At 35.0% G+C, this 24057-nt stretch overlaps 13 protein-coding genes across 13 annotated transcripts; 6 read left to right on the top strand and 7 right to left on the bottom strand.

The window, feature by feature from the left end:
* Nucleotides 1-628: 628 nt before the first annotated feature.
* Nucleotides 629-2407, top strand: CIR2 (putative electron-transferring-flavoprotein dehydrogenase; the record flags this gene model as incomplete). The annotated part of the gene is made up of 1 exon (XM_041550750.1): nucleotides 629-2407. The coding sequence occupies one exon, from the start codon at nucleotides 629-631 to the stop codon at nucleotides 2405-2407; it is 1779 nt and encodes a 592-aa protein (XP_041406684.1).
* Nucleotides 2408-2586: 179 nt separating this feature from the next.
* Nucleotides 2587-3828, bottom strand: KABA2_05S02398 (endoplasmic reticulum-Golgi intermediate compartment family protein; the record flags this gene model as incomplete). Its single annotated transcript, XM_041550749.1, has 1 exon — nucleotides 2587-3828. The coding sequence occupies one exon, from the start codon at nucleotides 3826-3828 to the stop codon at nucleotides 2587-2589; it is 1242 nt and encodes a 413-aa protein (XP_041406683.1).
* Nucleotides 3829-4261: 433 nt separating this feature from the next.
* SNX3 (Snx3p) lies at nucleotides 4262-4750 on the bottom strand (the record flags this gene model as incomplete). Its single annotated transcript, XM_041550748.1, has 1 exon — nucleotides 4262-4750. The coding sequence occupies one exon, from the start codon at nucleotides 4748-4750 to the stop codon at nucleotides 4262-4264; it is 489 nt and encodes a 162-aa protein (XP_041406682.1).
* Nucleotides 4751-5012: 262 nt separating this feature from the next.
* HAP5 (Hap5p) lies at nucleotides 5013-5642 on the top strand (the record flags this gene model as incomplete). Its single annotated transcript, XM_041550747.1, has 1 exon — nucleotides 5013-5642. The coding sequence occupies one exon, from the start codon at nucleotides 5013-5015 to the stop codon at nucleotides 5640-5642; it is 630 nt and encodes a 209-aa protein (XP_041406681.1).
* A 597-nt stretch (nucleotides 5643-6239) lies between these two features.
* On the top strand, nucleotides 6240-7712 carry VTS1 (Vts1p; the record flags this gene model as incomplete). The annotated part of the gene is made up of 1 exon (XM_041550746.1): nucleotides 6240-7712. One exon carries the CDS (start codon nucleotides 6240-6242, stop codon nucleotides 7710-7712), a length of 1473 nt encoding a protein of 490 aa, XP_041406680.1.
* A 374-nt stretch (nucleotides 7713-8086) lies between these two features.
* On the bottom strand, nucleotides 8087-9733 carry PDE2 (3',5'-cyclic-nucleotide phosphodiesterase PDE2; the record flags this gene model as incomplete). The annotated part of the gene is made up of 1 exon (XM_041550745.1): nucleotides 8087-9733. The coding sequence occupies one exon, from the start codon at nucleotides 9731-9733 to the stop codon at nucleotides 8087-8089; it is 1647 nt and encodes a 548-aa protein (XP_041406679.1).
* Nucleotides 9734-11326: 1593 nt separating this feature from the next.
* PRT1 (translation initiation factor eIF3 core subunit b) lies at nucleotides 11327-13525 on the bottom strand (the record flags this gene model as incomplete). The annotated part of the gene is made up of 1 exon (XM_041550744.1): nucleotides 11327-13525. One exon carries the CDS (start codon nucleotides 13523-13525, stop codon nucleotides 11327-11329), a length of 2199 nt encoding a protein of 732 aa, XP_041406678.1.
* Nucleotides 13526-14136: 611 nt separating this feature from the next.
* Nucleotides 14137-14991, bottom strand: PRE10 (proteasome core particle subunit alpha 7; the record flags this gene model as incomplete). The annotated part of the gene is made up of 1 exon (XM_041550743.1): nucleotides 14137-14991. One exon carries the CDS (start codon nucleotides 14989-14991, stop codon nucleotides 14137-14139), a length of 855 nt encoding a protein of 284 aa, XP_041406677.1.
* A 956-nt stretch (nucleotides 14992-15947) lies between these two features.
* AIM2 lies at nucleotides 15948-16694 on the top strand (the record flags this gene model as incomplete). The annotated part of the gene is made up of 1 exon (XM_041550742.1): nucleotides 15948-16694. The coding sequence occupies one exon, from the start codon at nucleotides 15948-15950 to the stop codon at nucleotides 16692-16694; it is 747 nt and encodes a 248-aa protein (XP_041406676.1).
* A 183-nt stretch (nucleotides 16695-16877) lies between these two features.
* PIP2 (oleate-activated transcription factor PIP2) lies at nucleotides 16878-19937 on the bottom strand (the record flags this gene model as incomplete). Its single annotated transcript, XM_041550741.1, has 1 exon — nucleotides 16878-19937. The coding sequence occupies one exon, from the start codon at nucleotides 19935-19937 to the stop codon at nucleotides 16878-16880; it is 3060 nt and encodes a 1019-aa protein (XP_041406675.1).
* A 1989-nt stretch (nucleotides 19938-21926) lies between these two features.
* Nucleotides 21927-22526, top strand: SCP1 (Scp1p; the record flags this gene model as incomplete). The annotated part of the gene is made up of 1 exon (XM_041550740.1): nucleotides 21927-22526. One exon carries the CDS (start codon nucleotides 21927-21929, stop codon nucleotides 22524-22526), a length of 600 nt encoding a protein of 199 aa, XP_041406674.1.
* Nucleotides 22527-22614: 88 nt separating this feature from the next.
* Nucleotides 22615-23118, bottom strand: PEX22 (ubiquitin-protein transferase activating protein PEX22; the record flags this gene model as incomplete). The annotated part of the gene is made up of 1 exon (XM_041550739.1): nucleotides 22615-23118. One exon carries the CDS (start codon nucleotides 23116-23118, stop codon nucleotides 22615-22617), a length of 504 nt encoding a protein of 167 aa, XP_041406673.1.
* Nucleotides 23119-23214: 96 nt separating this feature from the next.
* On the top strand, nucleotides 23215-23913 carry SRN2 (ESCRT-I subunit protein SRN2; the record flags this gene model as incomplete). The annotated part of the gene is made up of 1 exon (XM_041550738.1): nucleotides 23215-23913. One exon carries the CDS (start codon nucleotides 23215-23217, stop codon nucleotides 23911-23913), a length of 699 nt encoding a protein of 232 aa, XP_041406672.1.
* Nucleotides 23914-24057: the final 144 nt, after the last annotated feature.

Raw genomic sequence — 24057 nt, 5'->3', positions numbered from 1 at the left:
TACCAAAGGGACTTCTTTTGTTAAAGTTTCAGGTTACGCTTTTTTGTTTCGGTTAGTTTTCTAACCGAATATCATCCATTCCCAACAACACATTACGATATTTATTTAAACAAAACATTATATAGAGTATTATAACGTATAGACAACGCTGATTTCTCTCAGCTGTTAAATTAATCGTAAAGTTTCGGAATAAAGCCCTGAGAATGGTACTTGAACTATATATAAACTAAATTAAATATATTCTTAATTAAAATCAACGTATGTCTACTCAAGATTATTAGGTATATCATCTAATTTCTTCTTTAAAGTGACAATGATATCACTTTCTTAAAATTGTCCTGTTACTTCATTGAGAGATGCATCGCATGTTTCGGCGTTCGCTGCCGCTTCACGGACATTGAACGAAAAGGAAACAACAATACTTGACTCCTCTCAGATTGGTGAGGAGATTCAAAGAAACTAATATATATATATATATTTATGCACCAAGTCTAATATATATTATCTAAATACTCAGGGACTCAGTTAAGCAAATCTTGTTTAATTTAATTTTTGCTTATTTATCCATATCAATAAATGAAATAAAATATCTTTAACTGACTGTATTATTTAAACACAAACAAACATAATGAAGCTAACTGTAATAAGACGCTATATGAGTAGCGTACGCGCTATACCCAGGGTGAAAGATTTCGTCGATTTATGTATTATTGGTGCCGGACCAGCTGGATTAACTGCTGCTATTAAGTTCAAGCAATTAGACAAAGAAAACAAATATCGTGTGGTAGTGCTTGAAAAAGCAGGAGATCTAGGATCTCACACTTTGTCAGGTATGATCTTGGAACCTCGTGCGATGATGGAATTATTCCCAAATTTTAAGCAAGAGTGTCTTGAAAATAAGAAAGAAAATGGTGTTATATTGGATCCTGTTAATGGGGACGAATTCAAACTATTGACTGCGAACGGGTCAATACCTTTACCTCTAACGCCAGGGTTAACCAATAAAGGGAAAAACTATGTTGGTTCCTTAAGTACCGTGGTGAGATGGCTTGGAGAAAAAGCAGAAGAACTTGGTGTAGAGCTTTACACTGGTGTCAGTGTGTCTGATATCATATACAATAAGAATAAAGATGGTGTCATTGGTGTCGCTACAAAGGATTTAGGGATTGATAAGAATGGGAAACAAAAGGATTCTTTTGAAAGAGGATTAGAATTCCATTCTAAACAAATAGTATTAGCGGAAGGCTGTCATGGTTCTATTACAAAGCAAATCTTAAAGAAATTTAATCTACGACAAGGAAGAGGTAACCAATCGTATGGGTTAGGCCTTAAGGAAGTTTGGGAAGTGAAACCCGAGAATTTCAAAAAGGGAATGGTAGCACACACGATGGGTTATCCACTCTCCAAGGACCTATATGGGGGTGGTTTCCAATATCATTTCGGAGAAAATCTAGTCAGTGTTGGTTTAGTGATTGGTCTAGACTATGAGGACCCATATGTTTCTCCATATCAGGAATTCCAAAAATTAAAACATCATCCATTTTACAGTAACGTCTTAAAGGATGGTAAATGTATTGCATATGGTGCTCGTGCACTAAATGAGGGTGGTATTCAGGCTATTCCAAAATTAAATTTCCCAGGTGGTGTTATCATCGGTGCATCTGCAGGTTTTATGAATGTCCCTAAGATTAAAGGTACGCATACAGCTATGAAGAGCGCAATGATTGCTGCTGAGAGTTGTTATGATGAGATCACTAAATTACCATCCTTTGAAAGTGTTCTTGAGGAGAAAGGCGAAGAAAATGTGGATATATCAGAAGAACCTTTATTAAATATTGAATCTTATGAGAACTCATTAAAAAGATCCTGGGTATACGATGAATTGTACGAAGTGCGTAATATCAGACCATCTTTTAATACGAAAGCTGGATTGTTCGGTGGTATGATGTACTCTGGTATCGACACTTTACTGTTAAAGGGTAAAGCTCCTTGGACCTTTAAATTCGGCCACAGTGATTCTAGTGTAACCAAACCAGCTAAGGACTTTCAACCAAAAAATTATCCAAAGCCAGATGGTGTGTTATCTTTTGATATACTAACATCAGTATCGAGAACAGGCACTTTCCATGATGATAACGAAGAATGCCATCTACGTATCGGTAAGGATCAAGACCTGGATAAATTTACGGATGAGTCATTTCCTGTATATAAAGGTATAGAAGAGAGATTCTGTCCCGCAGGTGTCTATGAGTTCGTTAAGGACGAATCTTCGAAATACGGTGTAAAGTTTAAGATTAACTCCCAAAATTGTATCCATTGCAAAACATGTGATATCAAGTCTCCAAATCAAAAAATTAATTGGACTGTACCTGAAGGTGGTGACGGTCCAAAGTATACTATAACTTAGACACATTAACTTACGGTGACCAGTCCCCCTCAAAATAATCCTTATTTATATATTTATTAACCTGTATTTCAAACCTATTTATTTATTAATTCATAACAAGAACGTTTAGAAAAAAAGAGTTTTATTCTTAATATAATACAATATATAACTGTTCTTAAGGAACGTCGAGATATGATAAATCATTCTTTCTTCCCATTGAAGAAAGTTCTCTGAGTCTTATATAATATTTTATCTAGGATGGTACCAACAGCTAAAATACCACCAATACTCGTAACACAGTTCAAAAGGAAACCTGACCAAGAGATTGCATGTTGCTCTCTATTTATAACCTTTAATGGTGACATATCCAAATATATGAATAAACCTGGGATACCACCTCTTTGGAATTTCACTTGTGGATCATCATAAGCTTTACCACCATTAATTGGTTTCTCTTGGAATTTTGTTGAAAACTGAGCCGTCTCAACAATAACACCATCCATATATTCGTATCTTGTTGGGACAATCTTTGCAAAATATGTAAACACTCTTGAGTGAGTATCATGATTTCTTAAAACTTGTTTCCCATCTAATGGATTAGTCTCCAATTTCAAGCTTCTTAAACTTTCTTGTTTGTTTTGTACCGGCTTCCCGAAACTTAGATGATTAATGATGTGATTGAAGTTCAATTGAGTCTTAATATCATACAATTTAGTATCATGGTAATGACCAGCAACATTTTGAAATGCTTCACCTGGAACAAAATGGATATTACCACCGATTCTGTTCAAGAATGTAGTTCCTTTCACACGACAACCTTCATTGATATGTTTATTAATCTTTTCATGGAAACCTTCTCTATCACATTGATCAATAGATTTTCCGTCAAAGATGGTCCAACCTTTCTTCATATAAGCATGTCTAACGTCTTCACAAGTTTGACAACATACTCGGTCTTCCAATTTGATACCTTCATCGTTATTATGAGTTTGGTCCAAAGCATCATAACAGGAACCACAATAATTTATGTCCTCTACAGGGTATTGAGCGGTTTGATCCTTCAGTTTATAATCCATGGTTTCTAATTCATTACCTGAATCATCTAATCTAATCTTGACAAACCCGTTGTCAGCTATAATATCGTCATCATATTGTAGGTATCCTGAATCATCGATGATATCAAAATTCAATATATCACAGGAAATATGGGGGAATGTAATATCTAAGTTTAATTCAAGCTTAACGTTTCTTTGACGATCCATCACCAAAGTAGGTCTCGTTACAATTGTATGGAATTGAAACCATTCATTGATGATCAGAATTGCAGTGATAACAAAACAACCAACGGTTACTAAAGCACCGGTTCTAGTTCTGATCCTTACGTCTTCTTCAGCTCTGGAAAACGCATCCACCGATAATAACGTGGATTTCTTCAGTATCATGGCAAGTGATGAATCCAAATGGGTTACTGATAGCTGATAATATATACACAGAAAGTGGGTAGATAATTTGTCTGAGAAAACAACAACTCTAGAATAATATATATATATATATATGCAAACCTTCTTTTATTGATGGACTTCAAAAATGTAAAAAAACCTTTTTCAGTTCAGATCGAAGTTGTTTCCATTTTGCATTACGTGTTCAGGCGAATTTGATCTTATTTGAGTGAAATTCTCAATGGACAGTCGAACAAAAAAATTGAAATCAAGACGATACAAGTGATAAGAGAAAGAATATGATATATACTTTATATGAAGACCAGGAATTATGATGTCTCGAATATTATTGTTTGCTGAAAGAATGTCGTGTATTTTGTTCGTTATATATATATAAATGCTTGTATGTATGAATAGAGGGGCAAATATTAAATGCTTAACCCATGAATTTTGGTTCTTCTATGAACCTAACTAGAACATGAGATCCCGATTGCAATAAGGGATGGCCTGCCACTGACTGCATCCACTTGTTGAGACCCTTCCTCCTCTCTTCGATTACTTCGTCACTGAACCTATTACTCAGGATAATCTTCCCAGGAAGACTAGGCACAGTAACTGGGGGATGACTCGCGAGTGCAATCTCCTTGACAAGACACTTTTTGAAGAACTCGAAGTCAGAGTACCGTCTGCGGGTTCTAATGACCGATGTGGTACCAAATGATGGCAGGTTCGTACGACACACGATCTCATAGTCCGTATACATCTCTGAACCCCCCGCCGTGGATGCTCGATGTGTCTTGGGGTTGATCACTTCAATCTCTAGGAAGTTCTCGGGTTCGGCGTACATATCTGTGGCTGCTTGTCTTCGATGCTTGTTTGGCAGCATGGCGTTCTCTGTCGAACCAAAGGACTGGAATTGCTTCATCTTGGTCTGTCTGTCCAGTCTTATGTAATGGACCTATGTATGTGAGTAGTAAGAGAGTATCCTTTTTCTTGTAAGTTGTCCCCAAAATTGTTGTCGAATTCTTTTAAAGACTTCAAAAAAAGTTTTTATTTAAAAAATTCAAAATTCGAGCAATATAAAACTTAAAAGGGGAGAGAACATAAGAAAAGATATATATAAAGATATATACAGAGGAGGAGGACAACCGGATAGGACCACAAGGATATCGATATAAACAGGTAACATGGAGGAAAATAATAGGGAACAACTGGAACAGATCAATCAGATGGGCCATGCGAATGAACCCACGGGGAGTCCCGCGGAGGATCTGACTGTTAGCAATGGGGATCAACTGTTGACTAATGGTGCTGGCGTGGATGGTACAGGAGAAGGCATGGCTGAGGAAGAACTGGTTGAAGAGTTTGATGTGTTTAGAAATGTTGGACAAGGGCTGTCTGGTCACTATAGAGAGATTATGATCCAATACTGGCAAGAATTGATCAATGAGATCGAACAAACAAATGAACCTGGATCTGCACACCAGGACGATTTCAAATCGCATTCACTACCGTTTGCTAGAATCAGAAAAGTGATGAAGACGGATGAGGAAGTGAGGATGATCAGTGCGGAGGCACCTATTATCTTTGCTAAAGCATGTGAGATCTTCATCACGGAGTTAACGATGCGTGCTTGGTGTATATCTGAAAAGAATAAAAGACGTACACTACAGAAGGCAGACATTGCAGATGCATTGAAACAGAGTGATATGTTTGATTTCCTTATCGACATTGTGCCTAGAGCCGGTATCACGCCAGGGGCAACCTCTGGAACCACAGCTACAGAGACAACCACAGCTAATTCTATTCGCGAGTAATGAACAGCATCCATGTAATTAATAAGTACCGCAAAAGAATGACAAGCCCCACACGCACATATACGCACACACACATATATATAGATACTGTCACCATTGAATATTTTATGTAAAGAAATAATATTATTGATAATTATAAGGGACGCATCTGCACACGACCCCTTTCGAGAAGAATGTAACACATCTGGTGGACCAGCCAACATCTGCCCATGTGGAGCCCACCAGCAGTCGATCGATTTACTAACGAACTAGGTGTTGTTGTTGTTGCTGCTGCTCTAACCCCCACCGCTTCGTACACAGCGACCTCCCTGGCCTGGGAATGTCGCCAGCAAGCAATGCGCTTCGCTCGATGGTGTGTCGACGCCCTGAGCTGTTGATAAATATTTGTATATTTGAAGAGAAAAGAAGAGAAGTTGAACAACTTTGACGTGACCGAAGTTATACCAGGAGAAGTAATAAAAGAGAACCAAAGAGAAGAACGAGAAGAGGAACACGCAGAGATATATACATTTTGACTCTAGTACCAGACATCGATACAAGGAAAATCTTTCCGATTTATTGCCCCTTTTTCCTTTTTTTTTTTCCCTTTCTTTATAAATGGACACTTACGAGGACTACAATTCACCGTATGGTGTCGCGACCAGAGCTGCTCACCCTGGTGCAGTTTTGCTTTCGCCACAACCGTCAGGTGTCGGTTCTTCCCACACGAGTGCTCAGGGTTTGACATCCGCATTTGGCGGGATGAGCATCTCTAATGATAGCAGTACTCTTGTTGAAGAATCCAACCATGCAGCAGCAGCTGGCTCTGCTGTGAATATGGGACAACACAACACAGGTCACTCCTCAGGTTTTATTAACCTGACTCAGGACATTCACAATATTTGCAAGTGGCTTACAAACATGTCAAGTGCTCAACAAAATATGGTCATGGATAACGTAATTTCTGTATTGAAGGACGACGTACTGCAATACACAAAGTTGAAACTGGATAGTCTTACGAACTCTGGTTACTTATCATCCCCACCGCAACCTCCAATGATCTCCTCGCCGTTGTCTGTACCACTTCTGAACGAACTCACAGGCGGATCGTCTTCCAATGGAATAACTAATATGAACTCGATGTTCAATACACAAAGATCATCAGCTGTGGCAGGTCCTGTAGCGGCAGGTTCCGCAGCAGTTAACATGAATGGTACATACCATCCTTGGTCTCCACAACCTACACTCGACCAACAACAACAACAACAACAACAACAGCAGCAGCAGCAACAGCAACAGCAACAGTACACTTCACAACAGAGACCGAAGTCTGCAGAACCTGCAACTTATCAAACATCTGTCTCTAACGGAATGATATCTAACTCTCGCCATTTAAACTTGCACAACAATCAAAATTATAATGTTTCACAACAACAGCAACAGCAACAACAACATCAGCAACAGCAACAGCAACAGCAACAAAGTTTGAGTACCTCTCCTAATACACTATACCACCAACAAATCTCCTATAACAATAGCAATAATCATAATAATCGTATGAATGGAAACAGTGTTAGTTCTACTGGAAGAAAGAATTACCAAGATTCACAATCTCAACCTCAACACCATCCTTACAGTTACACAAGTACAGGTTTACACTCTTACAATAATTTCTATTCTTTTACAAGAGCACACCAGAATAAACATAGGCATGGAAATGATGATAACAACAATAACATGGGTCATGGGAATAATAAGAATCCAGCAAACGCATCAATGAATCCTAAGAACCTTACTGATCCGAAATTGTTGGCGGATATTCCATCATGGTTGAAATCTTTACGTCTTCACAAGTATTCTACTATCTTACAAGATTTCTACTGGGAAGACCTTATTGAGCTTAGCGATGAATTCCTAGATCGTCATGGTGTTGCAGCTCTTGGTGCACGCAGAAAGCTGTTAAAGGCTTTTACCATTGTTAAAGAATACAAAGCAGCGGGACAAATCGATGCTAGCGCGTTTGATCCAAAGAAACATACAGAACCTCCTGGCCCAAGTGGTTCAGGTTCAGTAACTCAGGATTCTATTTAGCAACAAGAGAAGAATAAAAAAACAAACACTACTTACCTTAACCTATGCTTACTAGATCGAAAGGTATATTCTTCTTCTTCTTCTCTCGATACAGCACTTTAAGGAACTGTTATCTATATTTAAGTATATAGATAGCATTCTATTTAATTATTTAGTTTATACACATAAGTACTTTTTTTTATAAAATTATTCAAATTAACCTGAACACGTATAATGCAGATTATATCTGATTTATCTACGTACTTGATACATACATTTTTTATTTTACGTAATTTAATGCTTAAAAGAATGTATTATTACATGAATATATTACATAAATAAATATGTATATATAGAAAACAAATGCCAGTATATCCATTATCAAAAGTTATTTATTATTTTTGTTCTTCTTTCTTTTGAACCCAATAATTCTTATTTTCTACTATTGTATCAACTAAAAATTTTAAATTTGGAAATACTTCAGATAATTTATTGAAAAATTTGTATGCGAATGTATCAATGAAAAATATTTGACCATTTGGGATCATTGGATACTTTTTTAATAAATTATCTATATCAAAATTCATTTGATGCAAAAGTTCATATATTTCAATCTCTGTATCCATATCGATATTATCCGCTTTAGTTAAATGTTCTTTACAAGGGTGAGTCTTTAAAAGTTCAAAACAATTGACATCATTATTTGGATTATTTTCACCTTTATAAAAATTTTGCAAAAGCGCACAATCACCAAATTCTAAAGTGATTAAGAGAGCCCATTTAGCGCTAATATTTAACGGTCTTGTAACATTTGAGATATCTGCTGCTTTAACAATTATTGAGATCAATTCTGTCATTGTAAATTCCGATTTATCCTTCTTTTGTGTTAATATCTCTACATAACTTGAATGAAGACTCATATCTGTCGCTAGAATCCCCTTTTCTATTAGATTATTGGTAGATCCTGCAGTAGTAATAGAATTAATCTTGGACCAATGATTTCCTAAGATATGGTTAAATATATTATAATGGAATGATTCCAAAATAGATGTATTTTTAGTTAATTCATTGTTTGAATTTATGAACAATGAATTATTGGTACCTGGATGACCAATATCATGACCCGTAGCCGCCAATGCTAATAACAATTTAGTCATATGATTTTCCGGGATAATATATTCACAAATTTGCCAACATGCTTGCATCACATCAATACAATGTCTAAAATTATGAAATTTATTTATCTGATGGTAAGATAATTCAACAGTAATCAATAACAAATAAAGTTTGTTATCTGTGATTGGAACATTTGCAAGTTTTGAAAGCTTTCTAATCAAATAAAATCCACATTTAATCAATTCTATAGTGTTAAGGTTTAATGCTGAAAAATTCCAAGTTGAAAGTAAATCTAAATATTTTTTTTCTTCATCATTCTCAAGGATTAACTCATCTGGTTGTGTTAATAAACGTTGGAAATCTATGTTTCTAATGACTCTTGGGATAGGTTCACGGTCCTTTATGGAAACATCATTATAAGCATTGAATTGACGCATCATGGAATAAACACTTGAACTGCATGACGTCGCAGAATGGTTCATCCAATGGTTCATTTTCAAAACACGGTTCCTAGTTATGGCTAAATCATCTTGTATGTCATGTAATATATTCATATAATTATTTGTTGAGTTATCCATAATTGAAATATCTATAAAACATATATTCAATGTTGCAAAATATTGTTTGAATAAATGATTCATTTGCCGTATATTCATTTGCGGTAATATTTTATCGGAATGATAGACTACTAAGGAGATCCCAGTTTCATAATTCAAATTATTTGGTAGAGGTAATAATCTATCCGAATAAATTCTCCATAATAAAGAATCTAAATCTGGTAATATCAATTTTCTTTGAAATAAATTATCGTAGTTGGTAGTCGTGTCTTCTAATGCAGACAACATAGTGGTGAAATCATCATTTTTGTTCGATTCTGTTGCAGTTCCGGTAATATCCACGTTTCCAATAAGAAACAAAGTTGACATCCTTGCAGCTTTTGTGTATTATCTTGAGGTTGGCTATATGAGTTTTGCTAACTATAGAAAAGGAAGAATACGAATCTTAAGCAGTGATAAAAAATCAATGTTATAATTGACTTTTAAATAATTGTTACAAGTAACAAAATCAGAAAAATAAAATCCTTGAAGGGGCTAAAATATAAAGAAATAATAACTGTAGTTTTTTTTTCCTGTTTTTATTATTTCGTAAGTCAAAAATTGTCTTTGAAAATCTTTTCTTTTTTTTCTTTGTTTAAATTATTCAAATGTTCATATGCAGAGAAAAATAAATAAATATATAGATATCAATGAATCAAAATAGATGGATTACTGTTATCAATAAAAATCAAAAATCAAAAGCAATAAGAAAACGAGGGATTGTTTATCCTAGAATGTTATTATCTTGAACTTGTTGAACTATATGCATTATTTACGCAATTGTGTAAAAAGGAAAAACAGAACGCAAAGAGCAGAAAATATATAGAGAAAGAGAGACCCGGAAAATATTATTTTTCAAGACAATTTGTGCTTAGGACTCTCAATAATCTATGTATTTAATTGCCTTAAAACTTGTTAACTTGGCAGAATTCAAACTTTTTGTTCACTCTTTCAAGGGATTGAAAAGAGACCAAACAAGAATCTGTGTACTCCTCTCCCTTCTTGCTTTCACGCTCATTGTTGAATAAATCCAGCTCGAAGTTAATTAACTACTTAAGCTACACTCTAGAATGTCTCTTGCAGACCTTACAGTTCCTTGCTTAACCACAAGTACCCCCATGACCCAAATTTCCCCTCCACCTCCTCCCAAAGCTTAAGAATGACATTAAGATTTCATAATAATTCGTAATTGAGCAATGGATAATCCCAATAACAATAAAAGTTAACAACTAATATGGCTAAAGGTGGAAACGTCTTTGGGGAGCAGAAAAAGAAAGCATTTCGCATAGATTCTTCTTTCTTTTCCGTGACAAGAGGCAGAGATATCCCCGCAGAGAAAGACCTCGAATGAAAAAGCAATTTTGAGGGAAAGAGCACAATTTCTTTTTTTATTTATTCAGAGAACACCTCGCAGACTCGGGAAATCTTCCATAATGAACCACGGAGAGCGAGCGCAAGAAAAAGCAATATTTTGGTAGGTTTCGAAAGTCAAATTCGAGGGGCAGCTGTGCGAATGTGTCTCTGTATCTCGGGTGAATGGAGGTTTTGTTGCTTTTTCTGTGTTTCCTGTTCGGGATACACTAGCGTTGCTTTTCTATGTCACTCACTACGGGTCATGTGCCCATCCCACGTTTTGTTTCTTGAATTGCAGACCCCACGCCTTTATGCTATTATGTTTTTGTAATGTTCTGCATTGCGTGGGGGCGTGGGGTTTTATATATATATATATTGGGAATAGAATCGTGAAATCTGATGAAACAGTCCTCAATGATAAGACTTTAGTCACCTCTCTTTCTCCCTCTGATCAGGGGAAGGGTGATAATATGAACAATCATCAATCTTATTATTCTTCATTATTATATTATAGTACTTGATTTTATACAGAATGAATTATTTTTATCTTACGTAAATAGATGAATAGATCTATTCGGTGACCTTTTCTGAGGTCTCTGAAACAACCTCTTCCTTGAATTCTTCAACAACAGTGTAGTCCTCATCAGAGTTATCCTGTTCAATGTCAAATGTTTTGTAACCGAATTCTTGTTCGGTTTGAGCACATGATTCGGTTCTGTACTGGGTCCATTCCTTCAACATAGCACGTTGCTTCAAGATCAAGTCTCTAACCGCAGTGTCAGCAGCCATGTGATCTTGTTCACTGAATTGAGCAGTCCATTCCTTCAAGTTCTTTCTGACCTTCTTCTTCTCAGCATTTGATAATTTGGATTCTGGTCTTGGTCTCCAGATAAAGTTTCTGAAGTTTGGAACATCTTCGTCCTTTAGTAAAGTACCGGAGACATCATATATCTTGAAACCATTGTCAACCTTATGTTTCAAAGCACTGGACCAACCAGTTGCAAAACGACCAGATGGATCCCATGTCAAATCTGTGAAACTGGCGTTATTGATAGAGGCAATTTCCTTGATAGAAGCTTCAACATCTTCAACATCATTAGCATTCTTTTCACCAGTGTAATCCATGTCGTAGAATAACAATTCACACTTACGCATGTTTGGTTTGATGATAGACGCAACAATAACAAATCTACCGGCTGGAGACCAAGAGATAGTGTTCAAGAATCTCTCAGTTAACTTGGCGGCAAGCTTCCACTTACTGACAACACCAATGGCAGACTTGCTCTTAGCGTCCTTCTTCTCTGGGGCAAAGAAACTGACAATATTTCTTGGAATAGATGGATTACCATCATCAGTTTCATCATCGATAGAAATAGTAATGAATCTGTTACCATTATTTTCCCATTCAACTTCAAAGACACGTTCTTTGAATTCGATCTTTTCCACGGGGATATCTTTTTCGGTCAAACGACAGATATCCAAGTTGGAAAACTTGGTCTTACCAGATTTGGTATGTCTAGTGACATTGAAGGCCAAGTATTCGGACTTGTTTTGCCAATGGAATGTCACGTCAGAGACTTGAACAAAATTGACAGTCTTCAATACTCTACCACGTGGGACTTCGACAACACTGGCTTTACAAGACATGTTGTTAGTTTCAGGGGTCCAATAAGCCAATAGGACAGATGGTTTATCGCCCTTTCTGAATGGAGCCACTTCGACACCTGTTGGAGCAAAAGAGAAATCTCTAATACCTGCAACCTTCAAACCCTTGTTAGCCATGGCTTGGAAGTTATTTGATGCATCATGAACAACCAAGTTATCAGCAACCATACGGGCACAGTAGTTATCGTCGAAGGACCATTTAACAAGAGGCCAGTTAGTGTTTGGACCTTTAACGAATGGGAAAGAAGCACACAACAAACCAGAAGAAATATTCCAGATACAGATTTGATGACCTTCATTCTTCAAAGTGAACGGAGAATCTGGGTCTTCAGTTAAGACAATTGGTTCAGAAGAAAAAGTGACCAAATATTTTTCGTTTGGAGACACAGAGGAGGTTCTAACGTTTGGATGAAAGAATCTTCTTAGACGATCAAAGTTAGCACCACCCCATGCAGTGACACCTTGTGGGTGGTATGAAAATAGATAACTACCCTTTGGAGAAAATCTAACATAGTTGGAAGACCAGTCCTTTCTGGACTCGACAATAGAATTTTCGATCTTTTCTTCGTATCTAGTGTTCCAGAAGACAGTGGTGTCGTTATCATTTTGAACAACAAATTGATCTCTGTTTTCTTCATCTAATAACCAAGAAGTTAAAGAACCGGAAGAAACAAACTCTGGTAATTCTGGTTCTTTGAAATCAGCAGAGAAGGAATCAGAGTTGTATCTTTCAACGTCCTTCATAGTGTAGATGAAAAGACGATGCTTCAAATCCAGTCTCTTACCGTGGTAAGCCTTAATGATCTTCTTTCCGTCCTCTGGGGAAGCACATTCAACAAACAAGAAACCCTTAGATTTCTTGCTGTCTTGGTCGATTGGGAATTCCATGTTAACGACTTTACCAGCCTTGGAGAACAAACCAGTTAGGGCCTTTTGTAGAACAGGGACCTTAGATTCTGGAATCACTGGAGCACCAGTGACAACAACATATTGGTCAAATTCAAATTCATCTTCCAATTGGTATTCTTTCTCTAGATCGGTGAAACTAATGTCATCGACAGGAATATCTTCTAGCTTAATATCATCAAATGGAGCAGTAGACATGATGGAGTTCGTTATTCTCTTGACTCTAAGTGTTTTGTCGGTAAGTAACTAATGTGACTGGGTTTCTGTTATCTTTTTTTATCTTTTATAAATATTTGTATCATATGGCCCATTGAATGAAAATGTTCGTGATTGAAAATGAAAAATTTTTCTTCACTTTTTCGCCCGCAAAATGCCAATCAATGAAGATAACTGCGCGCGTCGGGTCCAGTACTTTAGTGACAGTTCACTATTTTGCAGATGATGATATATATACGAATAACCTCATCGTGCTTCTGAAATCTGGAAAGATATATTACTTAAAGGTAAGTATTATGGACTGTGAACAGGAACTGATGTCTGACGAATAGTTGGCATTCGCTGTTGTTGTCTGGGATGTCTTTATTTTACTGGACTTCCATCTCCTGTTATCGTTTCTAGGGAGGCAACACTCACTCTACTTTTTAAAAATGATAAATTTTGTTATTGTTTTGCATGAAGGGGTATATACATACACATACACATACACAGTTATATGTATATTTCGTAGTAGTTATATATATTTATATGAGGGATGCTTGTGTATTACTTCTTCTTTTTTTCTTTTCTTTATTATGTAAGTTAAGGTTTGACTATTCGATATTAATGTCACCATCGCGGTCTATAGCTTCATCATCACTTGAGACACTAGCATCATTATTTTCGGCATCGTCGTCGTCATCATCACTATCATTAAAAGCTGCAACACTGGTTTCAGATTTAGCAAACTCAATGGCTTCCTCCAATTGTGCTCCAGTGACAAATTTATGTAAACCCTTAGTTCCTTCAGTCGAACACCAACTTAACTCCAATTCAAACTCTTTGTCCTTATTGTCTTCATGTGCCATATAGATAACTTTTGCAGCTTGTTTAATTGCTTCCTGTGTAGTCAATTCTGTTTCTTTATCCAATATCTTCTCTAATTCTGCTTTGGCAGTTTGTCTACCTTTCCCTGTAGCAGCACCTTTATAACCCCAATACGTACCACTTGGCTCTAACATATATAAATGTGGGCCATCCGAGTCAATACCACCAAAGATAGCAGTCACACCAAACGGTCTAACACTATTATATAAAGTGTGAGCCTCCACATATTGACCCATACGGTCTGCCAAAGAAGGAACAGGGATTGGTCTACTGTACAGACTTTTGAAACTTGCGGCTTCTTCTCTACCTTTGTTCACTAGATATCTACCATCTGGGATGATCCCTGAATAGACACAACCGACGTGACGATCAATGGTTTGTATCTTGACATTTTTGCGGGGCACCAATAATTTGGACGTTATTAATTTCTCCACAGCAAAGACAACACCATCGGAACATTTAATACCAATGGAAGTTGCACCATTCTCAACAGCCTTCACTGCATACTCCACTTGGAAATTTCTCCCATCAGGGGAGAAAACACTATTAGAAAGATCGTAACCGGTACCGATAGAAGTCATTTATAATAATATTGCTTAATTTGTTCAAACTGCTTTTACTCTCTCTTCAAAAGATTACGTAAAATTGTTCCTGTAAATTACTTCCTTGATAATCGAATGAGATTCAATGTAGTATACTTGTTGAAATCAATTGACTTTCTTTTGTTTCAATCTCTCGATCAAACTCAAAATCAAAATACCAAATCTCCCTTTATAATTAAATATTGCCACTCAAGAGATTGCGAACTCTAAAATTTATATAGGTATTTTCATTATTTTCCCACTTTATTCGGTTTAATGCGTAACGCCACCGGTTGGCCATCTTTTTGGATGGGAAAATTGAGTTACCCGGGTGCACCCTCTACGTATAGAGTGATACCAATATACACAATTCTTCCGTTTGTATATTTACCAGTTTCGATGGCTAACAGAACCTTTGAGATTATATCTCTGAGTATACTGATTTGGTAAAATAGTTTTGTTGTAGATTGACCAATCTCCTTCTCTTTTTGTTTTTTTGATTGTGGGATACGACTTATATTGATGTCCCTTTCAAGATTAGCAGAGACTACTGATCAAGTGTGTATGCTTCCAGGTCCAGTATCTTCTTCTACATCCATTACTATGCAATATGATCTAAACCAAACAAGTCCTACTCTCGATATATACTTATTGTCTGTATGATTTTGCACATAGTCAATAGCTTAACTCCTCGGACTTTATTAATCTCCGAGGTGATTAATAATTTGATTCGGCCGAAATACTGCCTCTGTACGCCTAAAAAAGGATCTGTATTATATAATCATTCAAATAGCAAGTGTATTTAGTCGTACATATAAAAGGGGATGAGATGAGGTACAATTTATTTATTAAAAGATTCAATTGGTGTTCTTGTTTATTTATTGGTATTGTACTTCAATCTAGATTAGGATACTGTCAAGTTATTCAAAGTATTTTACAATTTTATAATAGAAATAATGGCTTCCAATCCATCTCAAAAATGTTGTTTCGAAGGTTTTTACCATGAGGGTACCGCTAAAGGAAGATACACCGATGTATTCGGTATCGAAACTTATGTAATCGGTGAACAATATTCTAATGATAAAGTATTAATTTTGTTCACTGATTATTTCGGTATTCATTTCAATAACTCCTTATTGATCGCAGATCAATTATCTGCTAAAGGTTACAAGGTATACATCCCTGATATTTTATTTGGTGATGCTGTTGATCCTAATAATGTCGAAAATTTAGATCTTCAAAAATGGTTAAGTGCCCATAATGAGATAAGAACTAAACCAATGGTGGACAAATTTATGGCTTCATTCAAAAAGGAAATTAATCCAGGTTTCTTGGGTGTCCTAGGTTATTGTTTCGGTGCTAAGTATGCCATTCAGCAAATCCATGAAAACACTGGTACAGCAAATGCAGCTGCTATTGCTCACCCTTCATTTGTTACAATTGAGGAAGTTGCTGCAATTGGTAAGAGACCTCTATTGATTTCCGCAGCTGAGACTGATCCTGTTTTCGCCCCAGAATTAAGAAAATTAACAGAAGAAAAATTGAAAGAAATTGGTTCTAGGTATCAAATAGATTTATTTAGTGGTACTTCGCATGGGTTTGCAGTTAGAGGTGATTTGTCTGACCCACAAGTCCTTTATGCTAAGGAAAAGGCTTTTTATGATCAAGTTTACTGGTTCGATCATTTATCTCAAAAGAAATAAAAAAAATATATTGATAGATTTATATAAAAAAGTCTTTTTAACCTAATTCAAAAATAAAATAATAGATACATTGTTCTATTTAGTATATGATGTATGTTTATTGCCCCATATTAGCATTATTAATAATTATAATTTGTTTGTTTGTTTGTTTAATTTTTTTTATATTTGTGGTTCTCATTTGATTTAATCAGTACCAAAGAAGAAATCATATCCAAATATATCCACATCACCGAATAGATTAGCAAATTCTAAAGTATCTTCAGATGCAAGTGTAACTGGATTCTGAAATTCATTATAATCTTCTGGTTTATTGGTGTTACCGGTTTTATTGTTATTGCTGTTAAAACCTGCATTCCCCATACCTACTACATTTTCAGATAATTGTGGAGCATTTTGACCTGTTGGAAAGTTTGGTAATTGCGCATTAGGTAATGGTGCAGTTGGATAATTTTGATTGATCATGTTTACATTATTGTTATTATTACTTGAAGATTCATTAACCTCTGAAGAATAATAATAATTTTTCTCCGGGGCTTGTATCTCATTAATATCTGACATTGGGGTATCACCTAATTCATTACTATTATTATCATGTGATTGTAATGGTGGAATATTAGCCATAGTACCATTGGAATAATTATCTGAATTATCTGGTATAATTTCTAAATTAGTTTGTTGGATTTTATCCAAGATACTTCTCAATTGATCACAACTGAAACTTCCAATAAGATTTCTACTACGGATATCATCTATCATCTTTTCATTCTTTTCGAGTTTATAATTAAATGTCAACCCAAATAATTTTTCTTGTCTTTCAATTTTTAGTCCCGCTTCGAGGCTCTTGAAATAATTTGGTATTAACTCATCTTTTTTATATTTCACCATAAACACGTCGAACAAAACTAACATCTTAAACACGGGATAATAGGTAAATCTTAAGTTTTCCGATACTAGGTTATATGTTCTGAACAATGCTGTTCTCATTATTACCTCCAATTCTGATAAAAGTTGAATCTTTTCAGAAGTTTCAATTATTACAGATGTTGAACTTGATAATAATTCGTTTATAGACACATGGACTTTTAAGCCGGTGGATAGAGCTGTTAATAATACAGTTGAAAGTGATAATTGAATGATTTTAGACATATGATAGGTGGTTAACGGTGAGATGACATTAGAATTACCTTTATCATAAAAGTAACCTATATAGTTTGCCAATAATACAGTATAGCATATAGATTCCTTCAAATAATGATAATAATATGGTAAATAATCAATAGTATTCTGGGAATTCTTATTCTTTTCAGCTTCCCTATCCTTTTTCTGTTGAACGCAACATTTTTCAAAATGGAATAATAATGCTAACGAAACTCTCAACATGATTAATTTACTCAACACTGTATAAAGAAAATTAGCTGAATTTTTTGTTGTAATAATTGATAATTGATTGATAATATCATCATTTGTTGCATTGATATTTAAATCTTTTAGATTTTCTGCACGAGATTCTAGAGGAAACTCCTTCTTTATAAAAGCATCGATTTTCTCCTTCAATTCGTTGATTTCTCTTAATTTAAATGTTCCACTGTATTTAAGGAAACAATCACTTATCCTTTGATGTAAAGAAACCAAATACGCATATTTGAAAGTATTTTCATGTAATTTTAGAATAAACGTATCAGGAACCTCCATATCATTCTTAACCCTCTGTATATATTGATTCATCACATTCGGATCATCTATATCAATAAATGATGACATAAAGCTTTTTGAAGTCCCACGCCTACCTTTTAAAATAATCTCAATACCTGACATCCCTATGACACATAACCATAATAAACGTCTGTGATTTCTTAATTCTCTATTTGAATCCCCATCTATATTTCTAAAATCTGTAGGGTCTCTATGTAGACCTATCGTAGTTGACAACATAATAATCAAGTTACATAATACATCGGTAGGATTTGCAGTAAAAAAATCACCTTCCTCGGGAGAAAACACTAAATATGACCACAGGTATAAGAGACATGCTACAATGCTTTCATTTGGACAAGCAATCCAATTTTCTGAAACGGCACATTTTTGAATCAAAGATATTGTCTTGTTACTGATGGGATATTTTTTTAGGACATCTGAAGTTATATTTTTAACATCAATATCCTTCTCATTGATGAACATTAGTGACATATACGATAATTTTAAGATAATAGCTAAGAGACACATTGTTTCTATTTTTGCTCTTAAACCTGATGTACCGAAATTTAATTTAATCTTGTTTGAATTGTTTGGATCCTTAAAGACAATACTTTTAAACATATTTTCAAATGAATTTTTATCGAGAAATGGTAGACATGGATATATATTTTCATAGAAATGAGCTTTATAATGTAATATGATGTCATATGGTGGAAGTAATTGTTCGTACGAGTCGATGAATGATTCGAGAAGCTCTGAATAACCGCCTTCTAAAGTGCAATGGTCCTCTAAGTATGGATAACTTAAATCTTTATTTATATCTGCCAAAAAGGAGTCCAATCTTGCAGACTCTGTATGAGGTATTGGGATTTGTAACAATTTATTAGTAAAATATTCTATTCTACTTTTCTCATGAGCATTTTGGCAATGTTGAGCTAGAATATCTTTATTTTTCAAGATTGTGTCAATTACAGAGGGACAAAATCTTGCCATATTTGGTTCTGAAGCGTATGCAGGTAACATTGCAACATTTTCATTTGATGTTGCCACCACCGATATGATCAAGGTAATAATGAAGTGATCATTGACAATGATATTATTTTCCGATAAGGGAGTCACTTCAATCTTCATGATGGGGCTTATTATTAAATTTGTATCGGCTCTATAAATATTCACATTTAAATCCCAGAAATCTTTAACTGTTCTCTTGTTATTCACTAAGTCCCTCTCTGGTAACAATTCCAAATCTCCAAATAGATGAGCGTGTTTCGATTCGACGATTTTATTGTATTGCAATTTCATTAATTGGTTGGTTTTTTTCTTCCAAAAATCCAGTTCATTATCCAGCATCTGGATTTGAGATTTCCTGCTTGCACATTTTGGCCTTGTTTGAGTCGCAATATCATATACACATGAAAGGTCCTGATTTTTACATCTTGAACATCTTGGTTTTAGTTTGTCACATTTCGTTTTCGATCGCCTGCAAGCTTGACAGACGAACGAGAGTCTATTTCTCTTTTTCGACACTTTTATAGTATTCTCACTCATAAAGTAGGTTGTAATGTAATGTATATTTTACGTTAGTCTTCTTAAATCACCACAAAGTAAAACAGGAAAAAAGGTGGAAAAATAAAATTAGGATTTAATCTAATCCAATATACATATATATATGTATATATAGTAATGTTTATTTTTTCAAAGCACTTATTTTAGATCAGTAAATCTGTATATGTAACTGCGGTTAAATAAAGCAAACAAATCAAAGCAAAGCAAAACGCACAGTATAAAGGGTTCTTTTCTCTTTCTACCTAGTCACTTAACCAAACTAGAACTGCTGTCAAAATAAAAAAATAATAATAATATAAAGTATAAAAACGAAGATGTATATCGTATATCGTTAGTCTCTTATTCCTGGAATAGTCCAACCCAGTATTTAGTGCCGTTAGACTTCACGTAGCTTACAGTAGTCACTTTGCATCTTTAATGCATATCAGGTTGGTCTCAATATTGAAAATAAAATTGGTCCTTTGGCAGGTTTTTCAGTTTTTCGATGATGAATGGCACTTTAGATTCCAATATGTTTTCATAATCTATTTCCTATCCCCGACGGGGTTGAGTAATAATTCATGCGAGGGATTCGGGGAGTGCGAATCGGGGGGGGGGAGTTGGGTGGTCCCCTCCAGCGCTGTTCTCGTTTTGCGCTTTTCTCAGTTTCCAAACTGTTTCTCATTCCCAAAATGTTTCTCTCTTTGTAAGTTTTTGCGACAAATACAACAATTTCGGTGGCTGTCCGTCCGCCGGTGCCGATGCTGTGCTGCCCCGCGGATCGGTCTGTTTGCATCGGAACCACGTGAAACTGGCGACCAAACAACATTTTGAGTGAATTATGTAATTGTTGGCTATGGCAGCACTTATTGTCAGTATTATTAGCATTATTATATTTGATCATATTTGATTGTATTTGATTAGAAATAGGTCGAAGTGGAAGGAGGAAGCGGGTCCACAGAGTACTCTGACGAGTAACTCGTTTCCTCTCTGTCTTCTGGAGCGTATGCACATCAGAATCAGCGTATGTCTGTAATGAAAAAAGCACCAATGAGAAAATATAAATCGTAGAACACACTTGGTTTGGAATCTAGTTTTTTGTAATGCCATTGTAAATAATTTGCTGGTAAGACCCCATTCTTTAAGGTTGTTTCATCCACGCCATTTATTAACCAAATGAAATTGTCTATGATTTTATTATCAACTCTCGGTGTACCATTAATAATTTCTCTTAGCACTATTTTCCCCAGTTGATAATATTCACATGATGAGCTATTACGTCTAGTAAAATCATAATTATAATCTGTAATCCCTAAACTTCCAAAAGACTCGATATTAACACTTAAATGTTTTATAGTTTTTCTATTAGTAAATGTTACAGGATTTCGAGAAAGTATCATTCACAGCTATAAGAGAAATCTGAACATTTTCTAAATGAGCTGCGATTAAAAAAAGAATAGTTTAAACTTTCTGTAACATTTACACTCTAAGTTTTATGTACCGGTTGTAATTTAAACTTGTTTAAGGAAATTTGTTAGAGTATTCTTCTTTTTAAATTAAAGTTTATGTTCTATTATGATTCCTTAAATTTTATGACATTTCTTGCGGTAACATTTCAGATAATCAATTACTTACAAAATCAAAAAAAAAAAGAATATCAAATACCGTTGGGTAGTCCTAAGTACTGTTTTTAAACATTGTATACAACACAAGACAGATTTGTAGTGGCTTCCCCGATATATGTTAATTGCATCAGGTGTCATCCAGTAACTGAACAATCTTATAAAAGTTAAATAGGTGATGTGATGACAGAGTATCGCTTAGTGAAGAAAAAAGGGAAATCGTTCTTTAAGTGATCTGCAATTAAGAAGAATTAGCCTCCTATATAGTTTACACTGAAGAAACAGGAAGTCATGACTTTCTAGACGGAAACATTATAATCTCTCTCATAGTACCATATCAAAAGACTTTGTTTGCTTTATTTTCCCCATCATGAGTTACGGTATCAAGCCAGATGTTACTTCCCTTGACGAAGATTTGAAAATACTGAGAGAAGGTAAATTTGATCAAGCTTCTATTAACAGTATTCAAGGATGGATATATACAAGTGTACTTAAAGAAACTATTCCAGAAGGAAGCTTATTAGAGTCATTAAAAAGTGGAGTCACTCTCTGTAAACTTGCCAATACCCTTTCCCAAGCTGATGTAGGGTCGCCTATTATAAAATGGAAAGAAAGTAAAATGCCATTTGTTCAGATGGAACAGATATCACAATTCCTGACATTCATGAGGCAATATGGAGTTCCAGAAGATGAATTATTTCAAACAGTAGATCTGTACGAAGAGAAGGATCCAGCTTCAGTCTATCAAGCTTTAAAATCATTATCAAGATATGCTAACAAAAAACATCCAGATTTATTTCCAGTGCTGGGACCTCAAATAGCTACAAAAAAACCACGTCCACCAGTTAAACAGAAACCTAAACACCTAAAAGGTGATAGTGGTTGGAGTACTCTAGAATACGGATATATGAACGGAGCCTCCCAAGGTTCTGAAGGTATTGTATTCGGCCAAAGAAGGAATATCCTGTGATTCTACAATGCATATAAACTTTATATAACACAACATACCATTAATTATAAAGTTAATTAATTCATGTTCTCAAAATATTTGTTACATACTACGATATATAATTATTCAAATATGATACAATTTCAGATGTATCTTTAATGTCCTTGATATGTTTCACATAGCGTATTATATCCTCCGGAATTTCGTGTTCCAAATCTCGTGAAACCAAAACTAGTTCATCCTTCTTTAAACTTTTTACACAGGCCCATACTCCCCCGTCAGTATCGCAATGGATTATCTTAAATAGATCTTCGCTATCGATTATCTGGTTTGGATAGGCCAATTGTGGAAAATCTGCTTGTGGTACAACAATTACCACAACGCTTGGATCTTTCAGAATTGATGCCCATTTTATATCCTGCAATTCTGATATCGTCTTTGTCATTATAATACATTTAGATTTATATTTGTGTGTAGGTTCTGTTGCCTTGATGTCATCTTCTTCCCTTGACGACTTCCATAATAACCATGCAGACGTACCGACTGCTACAGTCAATGCAACACCATACGCTAAGAACCTCGTTTTATTTGTTCTTCTATCGGTTGGTGCCATTGTACAATTATTAGAATGTAGTAAATAGGTTGATGGTGTACATTCTTTTAAAATGTGACATGTAGCAAAATCAATTGTTTTATTGTTTTATGCCGGATGCCTCTTTTTGCCCTTATTCAGATATATATACTCCATTCATTTTTTGTCGTGAAGGTATCAGAAAATATAAAGGTAAAAAGGCCCTTCTGGCTTACATATTCCAGTAGTAAAAAGTCGATAGACAATACGATTCCCCACCTAAATATACATTATAATAAATTAATTGCATCAACTGAATTACATGTACATATGATTCCACTTCCAGAATCTGCGAATCTCCTTTCAAATAGTGAGTTACTCAGTTTAATAAAGGTGCACTCCGATAAGCTTCAACTATACATATCTCAATTTCAATCAGTGGAAAAACTACAGAATGAATTAAATAGTGATAAGGATTTATTATTGGAACTCCGAGAGAAATTTATAGAGCTTCAGAAGAATATAGACTCTACAAATGCTGACTTAGATAGTCTTCGTATTTTAAACTCTCGATATACTAAACTTTGGCAAGATCTCAACCAAACTGTAAATAGACAATACAGTGAAAATACCTTAAAGTCCAAACTAAATGAAAAGGTGTCTCATTTTGAGATTGAAAGTAATAAAATTGAGACTACTATAATAGCTAAGGAAGCAACACCCGAAAAACTTGATTTGGATGATGTGTTGTACCGCTACATTAATGCGAGGACTAATTATCATTTGAATAAAGAGATAATGTCGACTTGGAATAACCAAGGTCCATTGAAAAAATAGATTGAACGTTATTTTAGACCTTTTTGTTCATAATAAGAAAAATGAATGCATATTTATTTATAAAATATCTAACTAGTATATGTATAACTTGGACTTGATCCACATGGTATGTTTTTACATAATAAAAAAATTTATTATAATAAT

Source organism: Maudiozyma barnettii, assembly GCF_903064755.1.
Source record: "Maudiozyma barnettii strain CLIB 1767 genome assembly, contig: KABA2_05, whole genome shotgun sequence".
NCBI classification, from domain to species: Eukaryota; Fungi; Ascomycota; class Saccharomycetes; order Saccharomycetales; family Saccharomycetaceae; genus Maudiozyma; species Maudiozyma barnettii.
Note: the sequence above shows the minus strand (reverse complement) of the source record. Positions and strands in the feature narration are given on the sequence as shown.